The sequence below is a fragment of the Triturus cristatus genome, chromosome 12, assembly GCF_964204655.1.
Source record: "Triturus cristatus chromosome 12, aTriCri1.1, whole genome shotgun sequence".
NCBI classification, from domain to species: domain Eukaryota; kingdom Metazoa; phylum Chordata; class Amphibia; order Caudata; family Salamandridae; genus Triturus; species Triturus cristatus.
Genome location: NC_140595.1, coordinates 852,990,713 through 853,008,601, shown reverse-complemented (window position 1 = coordinate 853,008,601; position 17,889 = coordinate 852,990,713). Strand labels below are relative to the sequence as shown.

Below are 17,889 nucleotides of genomic sequence, written 5' to 3'. Positions count from 1 at the left end.
GCAGGAGGGACAGATCAGGGGCATTACAATGGAACAGACAAGCCAGGAGGGAGGGAGTAGGGATCTGCACATGTAAACAGAGGGCTGGGGGCAAGGGGGCAGGGCAGGAGCAGCAAGATTGCCATGGAGGGCAGGCAGGATGGGCACTAAAAGCAAGACACACCATGAAGAGCAACACTGAGACTGTGATGGCATAGACACAGACCATGGAGGGAAGGTGGGAGGGGGTCAGGGGCAGCTAACTGACCACACAGGGAAGGTGGGAGGGGCCATGGCAGCACAGAAGAACATGCATGGCAAGTGGGAGGGTTAGTGGCAGCAAAATGGCTATGATAGGCAAGAAGGAGGGTGCAGGGGCATGCACAAAGGACGATGGAGGATAGAAGGGAGGGTCAGGACCTGTGCACAGACAAGAAAGTTCAGGGGAAGGGGCCTCACAACAGACCGCACGGGGCAAGCAGGAGGAGCAGTTGCAGCACAACAGACCAGGGAGGGCAGAAGGGAGTGGCAGTACAATGGACCATGTAGGACAGGAGGAAGAGGATAGGGGCATGGTATGTGGACAGGCAGGGTGGAGGTGGCAGGGACAGGATACAGTCATCTGACAAAGCTAGGCAGGTGGGAGGGGAGTGGCAGCTCAACAGAACACTCAGAGTAGATAGGAGTGGCAGGTCCATGGAACATGGTGGGCAAAAAGGATGGAGCAGGGGCATGCACAAAGACATCGGAGGGCAGGGGGAAGGAGAATAGGGGCAGCAAGCTAAGCACAGAGTTTAAGCAGGAGGTCAATGATGGGGCATAGAATTGGGCAATGGAGGGCAGGAGGAGTGGACTGGTACATCATACTAAATTGAGGGCAGTGGCAGCACATCAGACCATGCATGGCAGGAGGGAGGAGGCTAGTCCATGGATTCACACAACAGAGGATAGGGAGGAGGGGGATGGGGCAGCAAGCTAACTGTTCAGAGAAGGCGGGTATTAGGAACTTTATTGTTTTTAAAACATGTGTCTGTGCGAACTACTTAAAATATGAACAAGTATGCAGCATAATCTCACTTTTATTCAGGAAGAAGAGGACGTTTGTGACTGTGACTCCGGGCTCACTTGGCAGAAACACCCCCTGACCCTCCACCCCCTATCGCAAAATGTAATGCCAGTGAAAAGGGTAGGTGAACACAGTGTTATATAGAACATAGTCCTGAGAGCACGATTGAAAATGAAAACTAGATATAGTGAATGGTATAAACTATGCACCAAAAAGTGTGATATAAGATGAACAGGGCGTGAAATATAATATGCAATACATTGTGCGCAATTACAGATTCATTGGAGAGCGCGAGATAGCGCAGGCACTAGCACGTGCTATGCGTTATGCGCCTTGGAGTGTAATATGCACAGGGCAGTGTTGTGTAACCTAACTAGTCTCTAAAGTTGTAATATAAAATATGTGCTGGGGAGTGTAACGTTGCATATGCACTGTGACAAAGATATGGATCCCAGATTGTAATATGTATGGCATAGCACTGTGCGTTATAACATAGGCATCGAGGAAGGCACGTTAGATGGCGCAATATAACCTGTGCGAAGACAAGTGTGGCATGACAAATTCACGGGGTGGTGTTACAGTGCACATGGGCTAGAGAGTGTCATAGCATATGCACTAGCTAGTGGAATACAACACAGAGGTGTGTGGCACTCAGCAGGCAATGGTGGGTGTAACACAGCATTGGGCTCTGCCAGGAGCGCGCTGTGACTCGCAAGTGATGTTCGTCCCCTTTCCAGAGAGTAAAATAAAAAGAATTACACATCCGGCAGTGGATGTGTGTTTTATTAACCTTAAGGGGGGTTTCTTGCATAGTTTTGGTCGAATTTTTGTCGAATCCCCTTTGAATGGCTTGGTGTGCATGTGTATTAAATGTGCCCGTCAATAGCTACCCATGTTTGTATAAATAAACGACAAGGGTGTCTACCGGGATTAGGAACGGTAGGGCATCAGACATGTCAGAGCTTCACTAGTGGTGTAGATACATTCTTCGTGGATTCATTGTATGTATAGTCGCCTTTTAATGAATAGCACGCAAATCGTCATGGTGATAGGTAGGTACGGTTTGTCCAGCACTCATCCACCCATACAGTCCTGCACACATGCTGTCTTCAACACATATAAACAGTGAGTCACTCATTCATGCACCTATGCACTACGTCATTCCCCCACCGAACCATGCAGACACTCAGACTGATACTCAAAAAACCAACTAATAACCTATATAGACACCCATGTAGTTACTCACCAACCCATGCAGCCACTTATACACAAAGTGAGAGACTGATACAGATATTTACATATTTAAACATTACTCACTAAGCCATGTATTCACTATGATACACTTAATCAGTCAGTTACACAATCAATTTTTCAAAAACAAATCATCCATTTAGACACTTATATACCCATTTATTCTTCCATCGACCTTGAGATATACATATATAAAACATATTTAATTTTCAGAAATTGATGTCATCAGTGATGTCATCAGTGATGTCATTTGAGATGTCATGAGTGATGTCAGGAGTGATGTCACTGACCATGTCATGAGTGATGTAATATGTGACGTCATCAGCAGTGCATTGCGAGCGCGCAAGTTATAGTTAGCTGAACTAACTATAATGGGGGAATTTCAATGGTTTTGTACAAGTGAAAAGTCCAGCTAACTATAACACCCCTGAAACCTATGGTTTTTTCAGTGAATATATATATATATATATATATATATATATATATATATATATATATATATATATATATATATATATATATATATATATATATATATATATATATATATATATATATATATATATATATATATATATTACCTACTGGCGATAGCCAGTAGGTAGTTATAGTTAGGACCACGTTTCCATAGGAAAACCTCAACATTCTATTTTGAATAACTTTGGCGCCGGTCGACGAATCCTCGCGAATTTCTCAAAATAGGTGGGGCGCTACGCTCCGCTCCTACCCTGAAAGTCTCGGGGGGATCCGTCAAGCGGGGGCTGAGATAAAAGGGGGGTCCCAAAACGCGTTTTTCCCATGCATTTTTCCATAGGACCTTTAGAACGAGCTACAGCCCGAACGGCTGAACAGAATTACTCAAAATTTGGCAGAGAGGTAGTCCCTAGGTCAAGGAAGTGCCTTTTGTAGGTTTGGTGTAAATCTGTTCAGTAGATTCTGAGAAAATAGCCTTTGAATCAATATATATATCTGTATGCGCGCAGAGTGCGCGCTGGGTGCGCGCACCTTGCCGTGCGCGAGCGCAATTCTGATTGGTTGTTAGATCTTAGTAAACATTCGAATCGGCAGAAACCAGGAAGCGGCGTCCGCCATTTTCTCTCTCGCATAAAGAGGGGGTGATAAACAAAGGGGGTGCACTTGAAAAGGGGGCAGAGTGGGTAGAAATAGACCCAGTAGGCATTGTAAGTGGGTCAAAGTAGGACCTTGTAGGGCAAAAAAAAAGAATAATATTTTGTAAAAAAATATCGCCGAGTGCGCGCACCCTGCGCGCACCCGGGAAAAAAAAATAATAAAAGAAATTTTAAAAAAATTGCATTTAAGTGTTTAGATTTAAGGTGGCTCTAAAAAGAGCCCTTGTGTTTATTGTTTGTTTTTCGGTACCTACAAGTAAGTACCGACGCAGAGTCTGAGGTTCAAGAGGAAGACTCTGTTCCCTTCATCATTAAAGTGCACACCATCTCCTCTATAAATGTCTTGCATGTCGTAACGCAAGTTGTTGTGGTAAATGGAACCCATACCATAGTCACGGAGGAAAGCAGAAACAGTTTTGTTGACGTGCTTCCTTGCTTTGTCAATCTGCGGACAAAATTGGTTGGACCAGTTCCACTTTTGCCTTTGGCATATGTTAGAATATACAAAGGCAGATTGAGGAAAAAGCGACATCAATTGCACAAAGGTGTCCTTAATAAGCATTTCCAGACCTACCCCAGTTAAAGTGCCTAGGTCATTTCCACCACAGTGCACAATAATAAGGTTAGGCTGTGGGAGATGTAGAAAGGTTTTCACCAAAGGCATTAATTGGTGCCACTTTAACCCTCTCTGACCAATCCACTTGATGTCTACATTTGGCAAAGCAAGGTCTCTCACCATACCTCTTTTCTCTGCAAATTTTTCACTCCAGAAGACATAGCTGTGTCCTACAATCCACACTGTGAACATCTTCAAAGGAGATCTGGATGCACTCAGGAGGTGTAATTCAGTAGAATGGTAAAAAGAAATGAAAGACAGTTTGGAAATGGGAGGCATACATATTTTTTATAAAAAAAAAAGAACTGATTGGCTGTTTCATACCATTCTACACTAAAAACTAGGCTGTATGTGTAAATTAATAGAAGCATGTTTTGTATTGGTTCAGAAAAATGTGTTATCAAAGAACAGTACTATGGATTTGCTGTAAGGTTTGAAAAGTCAAGCACTCTTGCTCTGTGGAATTGAAACATTGTGTGGCGAACTTCTGACCTAACTCCACACAGCAGTGTTCCATGAGCTGTTGCCATGGTAGCAGGCAGAAGTCAAGTTGGGGGAAGGGTACTAGGCAGAAGTTAAGTAGGGGGAAGGGTACTTTTGGAAAAGGGTTGGTTTTCAAGCAATAGAAATGTGTGATTACATTTGTAAAAAAGGGGGAAGCAGTGTGATTTGAATTTAACATCTATATGTGTGGAACAATAGAGGGCAAGATTGCCATTATCTGGTTCTGCTGAGTGGAGAGAGGTGTAGAGAACAAAGGTCCTGGCTCTGATAATCTGCTGTGGGGTTTTGAGGTTTCAGTCTGTAATGCAAATACATTCAGCATCACTAAGGGTGGTTGCCCTTGCTGGAGTGTAGGCAGTCACCCAGCATACACATGGTTTGTGGTCTCAAAATGCAGTCTGGAAATGTGCATTTAAAAAAATCTGAAAAGTGGATTCATAATGTGTCAGTCTGTAAAAGTAATTTTCACTTGCTAACAAAAAAAAGCAGTAAGTGTGCATTCAAATTGGCAAAGATTTTTCGTTTTGTGACTAATGTAAAAACATGACTCTGTGTGCAAATGGGAATTACATGAAGAGATTTGTTGTGTCTTGCTCTGGTGATTTCACAGTTGCATTTGTAGGAGAAAGGGGGAGTCTCTAAAAAAAAAAAAAAAAAAATTTTAAAAAAAACCTTGGGTGCGCGCTGGGTGCGCGCACCTCAAAAAAAATTTTAAAAAAAATTTAAAAAAAAAAAAAATTTTGGTTAAGTTTATAAGTGGCTCTTAAAAGAGCCCTTGAGTTAATGGAGGGAAACAGGAAGAGAAAAACGCAAAAAATGAAAAAAAAATCTATGGCCTAGTGCATGAATGTGCATCAAATCTATGGCCTAGTGCATGAATGTGCATCAAATTTTCTCTGAAGGAGATCAAGACTGGTCTCCCCCACAGAAATAAGTGAACCGCAATCAGTGCACCGTGTAGACAACCTCGCCAAACAAGGTGGTCCAACAAGAGGTAAAGAAACAGGTGAAGGCACCACCGCAGCTGAAGTGCTCCCCTGAGCTGCCGAAGATGTGCTCGGCAGAGCTGCTGCTGAGGTCGTCGGCTGAGCAGGTGAAGAGTCTTCTTCAGAAGCTCGACGAAAAGATACTGGGTGCATTTTGTCAACATGTCTTAACATAGTGTGAATGCTAAAAGAATACTTCTTATTAGGATTCCCACGAGATAAGACTTTGCCACAAAGTACACAAGTAACTTTTGGTGCATTTACCTTTTTCTCATTCTTGGGAAAAGTGAAAAACTGCCATATAAAGCTGTCTTTCTGCTTCCTGTTCCTCTGCCTCTCAAGAGTGTCCTGCTCACTCTCTGAAGTAGGTTGCTGTTCAGCCATTGTCTCTCAACAACAGAATAGCTCCTTCTCCAAAGGAATCAGAACTAATAATGAGGGGAGTAGGTGTGGTTTGGGAAGAATCTGGAACAGAAAGTACTTCAAACCAATCAAAAGTGATGATTCTTGATCACATGACTTGCCATGAGGGGATTGGTTGTGGTATTGAAACAATTAGAAACTGAAAGTAATGATAACCAATAAGAAATGTTGTTTTATTATGTATAAACCCGAGGTGCGCGCACTGCGCAAGCTCCGAGCGCGCACCCCGTGATGACGTATGCACGAACGCGTAAACGCGCAGGTGCATACGTCATATACGCGCACCTAGCGCGCATACGTTTAACACGCGTATACGCGACCGTTATTGCGCGTAATTTCTGCGTATGCGGAAGTAAACCGCGTCGAGGGCGTAGGACGCATGCGTGCGTACGTACGCATGCGTACGTACGTACGCATACGTACTGGGTGCGCGCTCCCAGCGCGCACCAACAAGTATATTTGCGTACGTAAATAACGTACGCCGGAATTCATAAAAAACATACGAAATTGTACTAGGAGCGCGCCCAGAGCGCGCACCCCAAGAAATTATAAATAAAAAAAAAAAGAGGACATTAAATAATTTAAAAAATCATAAAAAATAAATATCCAAATTGAATTATTTAAAAAAATAATTTATAAAAAAATACAGATAATATATAAATGAATATAAAGTAATTTTATTTAAATTAAAAAAATATCTTTAATTAAAAATACATAACTTACCATACAAATTCTCAGAAAAAAACATAGGTTTCAAAAACGAAATATTTAGAGATTAGCATTTAAAAAACCTTGCTAATTCACTGAAAAAACCATGGGTTTCACACACGTTATAGTTAGGAATTTGCATTTAAAAAACCTTGCAAAATCACTGAAAAAACCATAGGTTTCACACACGTTGTAGTTAGGAATTAGCATTTAAAAAACCTTGCAAATTCACTGAAAAAACCATAGGTTTCACAAACGTTATAGTTAGGAATTAGCATTTAAAAAACCTTAGAAATTCAGTGAAAAAACCATAGGTTTCACACACGTTATAGTTAGCTGGACATTTTACTCGTAAAAAACCAGTGAAATTGCCCCGTTATAGTTAGTTCAGCTAACTATAACTCGCGCGCCCGCAATGCACTGCTGATGACGTCACATATTACATCACTCATGACATGGTCAGTGACATCACTCATGACATCACTGATGACATCTCAAATGACATCACTGATGACATCACTGATGACATCATCCTTGTGATAAAGTGGCAGACCTCCTCTCACCCTAATATAACCTTTGACACACACATTCAAAAATAGAGACTAAAATTTTCAAAAAAAAAGGACATACCAATAACAGTTACAACAACCTCTTCAGTAATTCTAAGGTCCACATACACATCCACTCATTCACCTACAGTCCTATACAGTCACTCATACATGTACTCACTCATCATATGTACTCATACACCTACACATCCTGTTACATTATGCCACTCATCCATAGAGTTACTCACACACATAGTCACTCATGCTAACAAAGAATCAAACATGCATTCACCTGCATATACAGTTATACACACACCACCACACTTGCTTCTACAGAAACTTACACATACTTAGTCTTTTAAACAATCACTTATAGAAACACATACTTATTCATACAGGAACACTTTCAATCTCTCCCTCTCACATATACTCACTTATATACAACAATAGTCACATATACTAGTTTAAAACATATGTAGTTTCTCCTGAAGACACTATTGAGACAGTCATTCACTCACTAACACACCCATACACACACTCATCCACCCATACAGTCCTGCAGACATGCTGTGTTCAACACATACAAACAGTGAGTCACTCATTCATGCACCTATGCACTACGTAATACCCCCCACCGAACCATGCAGACACTCAGACTGATACTCAAAAAAACAACTAATAACCTATATAGACACCCATGTAGCTACTCACCAACCCATGCAGCCACTTATACACAAAGTGAGAGACTGTCACAGATATTTATATGTTTAAACATTACTCACTAAACCATGTATTCACTATGATACACTTAATCAGTCAGTTACACAATCATTTTTTCAAAAAAAAACAACCATTTAGACACTTATATACCCATTTATTCTTCCATCGACCTTGAGATATACATATATAAAACATATTTAATTTTCTGAAAAACACACATTCACTGGATGATGTCATCAGTGATGTCATTTGAGATGTCATCAGTGATGTCATGAGTGATGTCACTGACCATGTCATGAGTGATGTAATATGTGACGTTGCATTGCGGGCGGTGAGATATAGTTAGCTGAACTAACTATAACGGGGCAATTTCACTGGTTTTTTACGAGTAAAATGTCCAGCTAACTATAACGTGTGTGAAACCTATGGTTTTTTCACTGAATTTCTAAGGTTTTTTAAATGCTAATTCCTAACTATAACGTTTGTGAAACCTATGGTTTTTTCAGTGAATATATATGTGTGTATAAACAAATATTTTTTAAGATACAACACGGTCTGTAGATCAAGGAACACTTTTATGATATAATACCATGACTTTTGCAGTATCTTCTTGATAAGAAATAGTTTTTAGCTAAATTAAAAAATAATTGATATTTCATACATGCTTGAATTAACCAGTAAAAAGTGGACCTACACTGGACCCTAGGGTGACATTGGTAAATACTTACCCATAGGTGTTATACATGAGCTGAAAGGGGCCTAGGAAGTGACCAAGAGTGCACATTTTGATTAGACATAACACGGTGGGACTTTTTTTAGGGGAACTTAATTTGAAAAAGTATAAAATCTAAGCTCCATAGCATCAGCATATAAAATCCAAGAGCTGCATCCAATCAGGGCACTGTTGCGGTCAGCCTGAAATGGTACCTATGTACCCCTAAAACACGTTCATAGAGTTAAGCTATCACATTCTTTTTCTTAATGTAATTATGCAATGTAACAATTTACCGTCAAAACTGTTTATTTAGTAAATTTTGCAATTGTAATTCAATATTTTTTTCATTGTTTCTACAAATTACATATAAGTTTGTATATATCATGAATGCCATAAAATTAGGCATTACATTTATATTCAATTATATTTTTATGGAGCCCGTGGGTAAACACAAATAATTACTACCAGGGCCCATATTATTACAGAAGTACCCTGCAGGCACAAGGGGTGTTTGTACCAGCTTTGTGCACCCCTGGGGCACTTTGGTATTAAAGAAGAGACCGCAGATGCTTGTGTGCCCCCTTTTGTAATATAGATAACACTGGTGCATATATTGGGGCAGATTTATGTTTCCTGGCGCATCCCTGCAAATCAGCAAGGATGCGCCAGGAAAGATGCGTCACGCAAGTTTACCCTTGCGCCACACATGATGCGCCGCATTTACAATGCGGCGCATCATGGCGCAGGAATAAACAAATGCGTGGCGCATCCGATGGCGTAAGGTTGGCGCAGTGCTTCAGTTGTGTCGCAAGCGCGACGCAACTCCAGCACTGTTCCAACCTACCCTATCCCTAACATGGTGCGTCAAGCCTTACGCCTGCTTCAAGCAGGCGCAGGGTTTTGGCGCATCAGCGTTGGGAAAGTGACTCAGTCAAATCTTATAGATTTGACTGAGTCACTTTTCAGGGGTGTTCCTGCGACGGAACTCCCCCCCCTCTGTCGACACGCCCACGTGAAACCTGACGCAGGTTTTACGTGGCGCAGGGCTTTACATCGTGACGCATCTCCATAGATGCGTCACGATGTAAATATGGCGCAACGTGGTGCAGGGTTTACACCGCCGCTGCGTCACAAAAGTGACGCAACGGCAGCGTAAAAGTGGCGCATCTCCAATATAGATCTGCCCCATTGTGTGTAGGAGGCTGGCTTAACATTTGGTGCACACTTATTCAAGTAATGTACCTTGCGCTAATCCAGGCAACCCTTATGGTGATTTTAGTGGTCTTTGATAACCATTGACAGACCAGTCTTCAGGCTTATCTTGAAGGAGTGTTAAGCAGCTTGCAGTAGCAGATTATTCTATGGTGTAGATTAGATGAAAAGAAACCACACAGTGTTTAGCAAAAATACATCTATTTATTACAACACAACATCACTATCACTTGGTGTATCTCCTACCCGGAGATATCAACACAATACACAAGAAAACTTCAAATGCAATCAGTAGCACACAATACAATGGGGAGACCAAACCATATATTAAGAAAGCGGAATGTGAACCACTAAAGGAGTCTGGACTTGGACCAGAAGACGCAGAGGAGCTGGGACACCAGGCACCACCCAAGGTAAGTACCCAGGAATCCCACAAAGTGGAAACACAGCCACATTTTCAATAGAGGCCAATATGAAGTCACGGTTGCAGTTTTGAAGAAACAGGACTCTTCCCAGTGGACCCCAAAGAAACTCTTTGGAAGACAGAAGGTTGAAGAGTCATCCACCCCTGGATGTCCTAGCAACCAGTTATATAGTTATATGGTTATATGGAACTTATACCAGGGAAGCTGGGTGCATAGGAGCAAAGTGATGTTGGAACCTGCCATAGACAGCAATGGATGACTTCGAAGAAGATACCTCTGGAGAGGACTGTAAAGGATCAGGTGTAATCCAAGAGTGGATTCTGCCAGTAAAGAGTATGCAAGTAGAGGGGACAGCGTCTATCCCACATGGAGGTGGAGTCCGGTGGTGAGTGTGTAGTGGGAGATGGTGTTGAATGCTGCAGAGAGGTTGAGTAAGATCAGGGCTGCGGTGTGTCTTTGGTCGAGGAGGGTGCAGATGTCATCTGTGGCAGTGAGTAGAGTGGTCTTGGTGCTGTACTTGCTGAATAAGCCGGATCGGGAGGGGTCAAGGATGAAGTTTTCTTTGATGAATTTTGTTAGTTGTGTGTTGATGGTCTTTTCTGTGACTTTGGCTGCGAATGGGAGGAGAAAGATGGGCCGGTAGTTCTTGAGGTCCATGGGGTCTGTGGAGGCCTTCTTGAGTAGGGGTCTGACCTTAGCGTGTTTCCAATCGTAGGGAAAGATGCCGGTTGCGAAGGTGTCATTGATGGTGCGTCACAGTTCCGGAGCAATGGCGGCGGCTGCTCTGTGGAAGATGTGCGGGTGACAGGGGTCCGTGGGGGCTCCTGAGTGGATGCCTTTCATGGTAGATGCAGTTTCTTCGGTGGTGACTGGGGTCCAGTAGGAGATGGTGGGCTAGCTGGCGTTGCTTGAGGACGGACTCTTTTTGGAGTCAGGTGTCTGGTCGTTGAAGTTCTTGTAGAGGCCCTTGATGTTCAGACGGAAGTATGAGCCGAACTTGTTTCAGAAGTCATGGGAGGTTCGATGTACGAGGATTCGTTGGGGGGTTTGGTGAATTCCTGGATGATGCTGAAGAGTTATTTGAAGTTGCTGGGGTTGGAGAGGATCTTGTTTTGGATGAAGGTCCTTTTGGTGGATCTGATTCACTGGTGATATTTCGTCATGGCGTTATTGTAGGCAGTGTGATCTTCTGAGGTTTTGCTTTTTCTCCAGTTCTTCTCAAGATGTCTGCAGGTGCGTCTGGATTCCTGGAGGTCAACGATGAACCAGGCTGCCTGCCTGGGATGCTTTTTGTCAGGGTTGAGCAGGGGTGCAAGCTCATCTGTGTATTTGGTGATCCTTCTGTGGAGTTTTTTGGCTGTGAGGTTGGCATTGGTAGAGGTGGGGGGCATCACGGTTGAGGGCGGAGTTGAGTTGTTCTACTGTGACTTTGCACCAGTTTCTTTGTGGAGGGTGGGGTGCAGGTTTGGGTGCTGTGAGTTTGTTGATGAGGAAATGTACACAATGGTGGTAAGTCCTTGGTGGTTGCGTGGTGTGGCCTAAGCAGATGTTGTTCCCACCTGTGAAGATGCCTTGTGGGTTGGGCCAGTGACGAGCTGTTTCAGTCCGATGTTGACGAGGTTGTCCAGGAGGGCGGTGGAGTTGGGGTCGCTGGGATTGTCGAGGTGGGAGTTCAGGTCTCCGATGAGCATGTAGTCCATGGAGGCGAACGTGTGGGTTGCAATGAGGTCGGCAATGGTTGTGGTGAACAAAGTGCAAGGTCCTGGTGTTTGTATGCAAAGGGGCCACGCAGCGTGGTTCTAGGTCTGGAAGTGAAGGTTTTCTGTGGTGGAGGAGTGGTATCCCTTAGTGGAGGTGGAGGATTGGAGGGAGCTCTTGTGTGTGATGGTGAGTCCTCCTTCTGGGCGGTTGGGGCTGTCCTTCCTCTGGATCTTGTGTACATCAGGAATGGCAGTGACAATGTCAGGGTGGAGGAAGCATTTGTTTTCTATGAAGAAGGCAAAGAGGTCCCAGATCTCTATGGCGTGTTTGTGCAGGGAGCGCACGTTGAGGAGGATGCACTTCAGGGCTTCGGGGGTGTTGGTGTCCAACAAGAGAGCAGTGTCTGTGGGGGTGCAAAGGGTGGTGAAGGTCCGGCAGCAGCGACGGCAGGAGAACTGGCCATGTGTGGGGTTCGGCATTGACACCTGGCAGTTGTTGTTCCTTCCGGGGTTGAGTGTCAGCAGGGCAGCTGTGTCGTAGCAATGGGTTGCTGGAGATTCAGGGTCCCGGATGTTGGTCGCGGTCAGGGTGCGGACGGGCACAGACGGACGCAGACAAGCTTGCCTTTGGCGTGCCTTCAGCACGCCAGCGTCTGCCATGAAATAGGGAAAGGGAGAGGGAAGTGCAGCTGGGAGGCAGGAGCAGAAAAATAGCAGGGGGTAAGGGGCTACAGGGGCAGCAGCTGCAAAAATGGGCTGGGAGGGCAGGAAACATTAAGTGTACTCTAATGGGTGGCACAATGCATGCTGCAGCTCATGGGAGGCCCCTGGTATACCTTTGACCCAGGTACCTCAGTGCCATATACTAGGGACTTATAAGGGTACACCAGTAGCCAATTGTGGAGGTACCAAAGTACTTGCCATGCCAATTTAGCAGAGAAAGCACAGTTGCTGGGGTCCTGATTAGCATAATACCCTGCAGACTGGGAAAAAAACACGCTGACACCAAGCAAAAAGTTGTGGTAACCTTAAAAAGAGATCTTACTTTCCTACATTGTGCCAGAGATATCTCAATAGGGCGGTCTTCATCTCTTTCCCTCTGCACCCATGCTGCATTATGGATGTGGGTGCAGAGGCAAAGAAGCTATTAAGAGGACACTGACAGTCTGCCCCCTGAAGACAGTCCTCTGAAGGGGATCCAGGGGGGTCCTATGGACCCCAGACACCCCCTTGAGGGGGGAAGTCACTTACTACACCTGCCTGCAAGGGGAACACTCCCCCTTCTTTAAAGTGCAGATCTGTGCCACCTTCACTGTGAAAAAACTGAGCAGTATTGAAGTAGCTGCTTTGTTTTTCACTTGAGTGTGCTGCCCCCTGGGCAGCTTGAGTTCAAGGCTCCCCTGGGGGCAGGGCTTTCAACCTAAAGGGTTGCACTTTCCCTGTTTGCACCCGCTGTACCTGTTTGAATGTGCACCATGGCTCACAGAGGACATGTACCCTAAACATAATAGTGTCCCTGGAAAGTAATGATTAGGCTATTTAATATAAAAAATGATATTTTGAGACATTTTTGCAATTACTCTCAAACACCCTCAAAAAATTACCTTTGATTTTCCTGTAGATTGAGTTATTCTTCCTCAGGCCCTGCCAGGTCTTGGAGGAACAGGATCATGTTTCTTGAGTATGTGATGTGTTGAAAGAGGAATACAAAGTGATATTTTATGGTGTTTCTCCATCCAAACACTGGCTTCTAAATCTGGAGAGTGGATCCCCATGGCAGCGGACACTTAAACAGATTTTTGGCAGAGCTGATGCATACACCAAACTCTTAATCAGGCTCATATGTCTCTGCCAGAAAGGTATAGGACTGGATCATATTATTTTATTATATTCAGGCAATTTTAAGAAAAAACTCTAGAAAATGTTTACTTGATCAATATTTAATCATGAATAAATTATGTTAAGTAAAATGATTAAGATGCAAAGAAGTTTGAATGCTGAAATGAATTACCTTTTGAAAGAAGGAAACAACTTGCTAATGAAGTCATGTCTAAAAATTGTTTGATATAAAAGAAGAAGAAGACAACCATTTATATTTATAATAAAAGGGCACGATAAATCCCAACCTTTATCTAAAATGGGCAGTGGACGCTGTGTTTACTATTCTTTCACTCCTGCAAATATTGCACAAGGTACTTTCTTTTTCAGATCTATACTTTAATAGTTTCCATCATTCTATTCACACAACACTAGGATATGCTTTGATATATGTCTGATATCCATCAGCATTAGACATTTTTTTTACCACTAATTGATATTTTTGTTAGTATTAGCAATCCTTTGCTCCTCCTATTTGAGCTCTGCCTCAACTTGGAAAAATCAATTAGAAACGTATCTAGAAATGGTGGCAATGGATATTTTGCCAAAGGAATGTCATATGTGCGGCCCATAATGTCATCCATCAAATCCACTATATTAGGAGTGTTTTAGTGGCCAACACCCAACCATTGAAGACTCCTCAGGCTCTGCAAATGGGTCTTCTAAAGATCAGAATCATCTCTGCCATAAAGGAGCCGACATTCCCCATTCAATCCACAGAATCTGCTTCATCTCCATTATCTTGGTAGACTTTCTGTACAACAGGGTTATAGGTTCCTAAAGTATTGGGAAGCCTCTTCATCATGTGAAGGAGACTCTCTATACGAAGTATGAGATGGTGCCGCCAATGTGGGATACATTCCCAGTGCCCACAGTTGGAAGCAAATATTCCATCTTTCCAGAGCCCTGTTACCACTGGCACAATTTTCATCTCCTGAAAGTGAAATAGAATTCCAACAGAGGGAATTTAGGGTGATGGGGAGCTTGCATGCTTGCAGTGGAAAGAGTTTGTAGAGTAGAAAGCAACAATTGCCTCATCTTGCACTTCCACCTCCAGGGGTATACAGTTTGTCCAAATATTACTATAGAAGAACAGAGAGCTGAGTTGCGGGTGATGAAGGTTATTTTATTGGGGATATTTGCCTCTAACTGAAAGCAATTGGAATTCTTTTAAGATATGAGTGATGTGCTCTGATTCATCTGCATTGGAGGGTACGTATGCTGATGCTTGCAGGGTGATCCTTGAAAACATGCGGATTATGGATTTCAGAAGGACCACCAGGAGTTTGCCTTTGTTGAGCAAGGAACGCCCGTGTGCTTGGCCTGCTGGAGGAGAGTCTGCAGGAGAGATGAAAGGTTTGATTTCTGTTTACAGATGAAATCAAAACTTCCCTTTGCATGAACTCCATTCATTGGAGTGTTGCTTCAGAAGGGGATTTGGATGAAAAAAGAAGACTTGAAATTTTGTAAATGTCACAAGTGATAGTGAAATTTCAGGTGTTAAGAATGCTTTGAACAATTTTTTGACTTTGGGTGGGAAATTGTTTTTGTACAAACCCTGTAATTATCTCTTGCTTAGATTTGTAACTAGAGAGACGACATCCTATTGATTGACTTTTTTGTGAGATAAGTTCAATCGCAGTGTATTGGTGTAAATAAATGTCTTTATCCTTGATCATTGAACTGACAGGTTCCCTGTAGAAGTTGAACAGCTCAGGTGAGAGGAGTGAGCTTGTGAGAATTGTGGTGCATCACAATTTAAAGTATGAATGGGGTTTTGGAAGCGTTCACTTTTATAACCTGTGTCGTTGAGGTGAGTGAAATGTGGGGTAGAGGGTTCAACAAACTGATGTACAGATTCCATACAGTACTCAAGTACAGAGCTGGAATGTCAAGACTAGAGATATAGAGGCAGAAAAGAGATTAAGGACAGCTGCAGATCCTTAGACAGGATATCTCATCAATTCTCTTTCATTCACTCAGGTTTTTCCTCTGACTTCTGCTTTGCTGTACACAAATGATGTGAAGCGTCCATAGTGGTACAACTTGCATTCTAAGTGATGATCATTATGTGCTATAGAAATGGCGCTGAATAGAGTTTGACTTTCTGTCTTTTCTACAAGAACAGGTTTCCATTATCAATATAAACCACCAAATGGTGATTATGATAGAACTTATTATATAATTCAAAACTAATTGATGACGTCTTGTATGATATTTGATTTGAATACTTTGGGCCTGATTCGTAAAGATATTACCTATAAATCCCTTTGTGAATAGCAAACAATCGTAAACTTGCATGAAAATCAGACTCTGAATCATTTCAATTCAAAATTGGTATTCCCTCTGTTGGTGTATTTGTTGAACATTCGGTGATCGCTCTATGCATCCACTGTTGATTTCATTTGCAGATACATGTGTGAGAAACAGATGATGCAGAATCACACCACTGGCAAGGGATTCATCCTCGTAGGGTTTTCCGTCTCCTCAGATGCTCGAGTCTCCCTGTTTTTTGTTTTACTGTTTATCTACATCATGGCGCTCTCTGGAAACCTCATTGTCATCACAGTCATCAGAACCACAAAGAAGCTCCACACCCCTATGTATTTCTTCCTATCTGTACTCTCCTTCCTTGACATCATCTCTGTCTCGACGACCGTCCCAAGAATGCTGAAGGATCTTTGGAATCAGCAGAGGCAAATTGCTTTCCATGAGTGCTTTACCCAAGTGTTTCTCATCCTTTGGCTGGCAGTTTCAAATGCTTCTCTTCTCACTGCCATGTGCTATGATCGTTATACCGCCATTTGCCGCCCATTAAATTACACAACCATCATGAGCAGGCAGCTATGTGTCAATATGATATCTCTTTCCTTAATGGGTGCTGTTCTGATCTCCTTTGTAAATACCTTTCTTATTTCCCAATTGTCCTTCTGTGGACACAACAGGATTGACAATTTCTTGTGTGAATTTCCAGCCCTGCTGAGGTTGGCCTGTGGGGACACCTTCACTAGTGAGATTGTGTTCTTCATGTTGGCTGGGGGTGCAGGATTGGTGACCTTCTTGACCATCTTCATCTCTTACATACTCATCATTAGGGTGATACTGAACATCCCTTCCACAGAGGGCAAGAGGAAGGTCTTCTCCACCTGCTCAGCTCACCTCATGGTGGTTTTCCTATTCTTTGGGACCGGGGCTGCAACCCACTTGACTCCTCCAAGCAGCCAAGAGCAGCCAGATAAGCTGGCATCACTGTTTTATACAATTTTTACCCCTATGCTGAATCCAATTATTTATAGTCTAAGGAATAAAGATGTGAAACAGGTTCTTAGGAAAGCAATCTACAAGAAGAGCAGCTACTCATAGGCTGCGTAAGGATGACTTTGTTAGTCTTAAGAAAACTTGCACTACTTTTAAAATTGTGTCAGATTGATGTTACTAAAAATTCATAATAAATTCAGCATTTATGTTTGCTGTGACAGCATGCCATACTTTTGTAACTTACATTGTATTCAGAATCACTGCACCAGAAGAATATTTCTCAAGTTCAACTCAGGTTTCTCCTGTATTTCCATAGCACCCTGAATTACCTGATTGTCTAAACTGTAATTCACAGAATGTGGAACATACATTTTATATTAAACCACTACAAGCCTGGCAATTGAGAAAAATCAATAAAAAATGAATTTTTAACGCTCTGCTTATCACCCATGTGTCTATATAGGTGCTGGGGGTGGGGGCTGGAGCTGCTGAGATGAATTAGTGAAAGAGCTAGGTCTTCAGGTCCTTCTGTTATGTACCCAAGCCTAGGTCTAAGTAGCGAACAACCTTTCACCTACATTTGTCCTACCTTGCTCTGCATAACTGTTCTAGCACTGACCTTTCACCCAGTTATGTGCTGAATAAATGTCAATTGGTTTCCTTATTTCGATAATAGTTTATTATGCATGAGAATTCTTAGAAAACGTACCCTGCACAGGATGTACATAACAGGATTAACATACTCTGTATAAAAGTCATGGTCATCTTCA

The 17,889-nt window shown here is 42.8% G+C and overlaps 1 protein-coding gene across 1 annotated transcript; it reads left to right on the top strand.

Annotated features, from left to right (window-relative positions):
• Window positions 1-16,294: 16,294 nt before the first annotated feature.
• LOC146783084 (olfactory receptor 1G1-like) lies at window positions 16,295-17,224 on the top strand. The gene has a single exon (XM_085637281.1). The coding sequence runs from the start codon at window positions 16,295-16,297 to the stop codon at window positions 17,222-17,224; it is 930 nt and encodes a 309-aa protein (XP_085493407.1).
• Window positions 17,225-17,889: the final 665 nt, after the last annotated feature.

Excerpts from the sequence above, each read along its gene's own strand:
- LOC146783084 (XM_085637281.1), top strand. The coding sequence starts at position 16,295 with ATGCAGAATCACACCACTGGCAAGGGATTCATCCTCGTAGGGTTTTCC.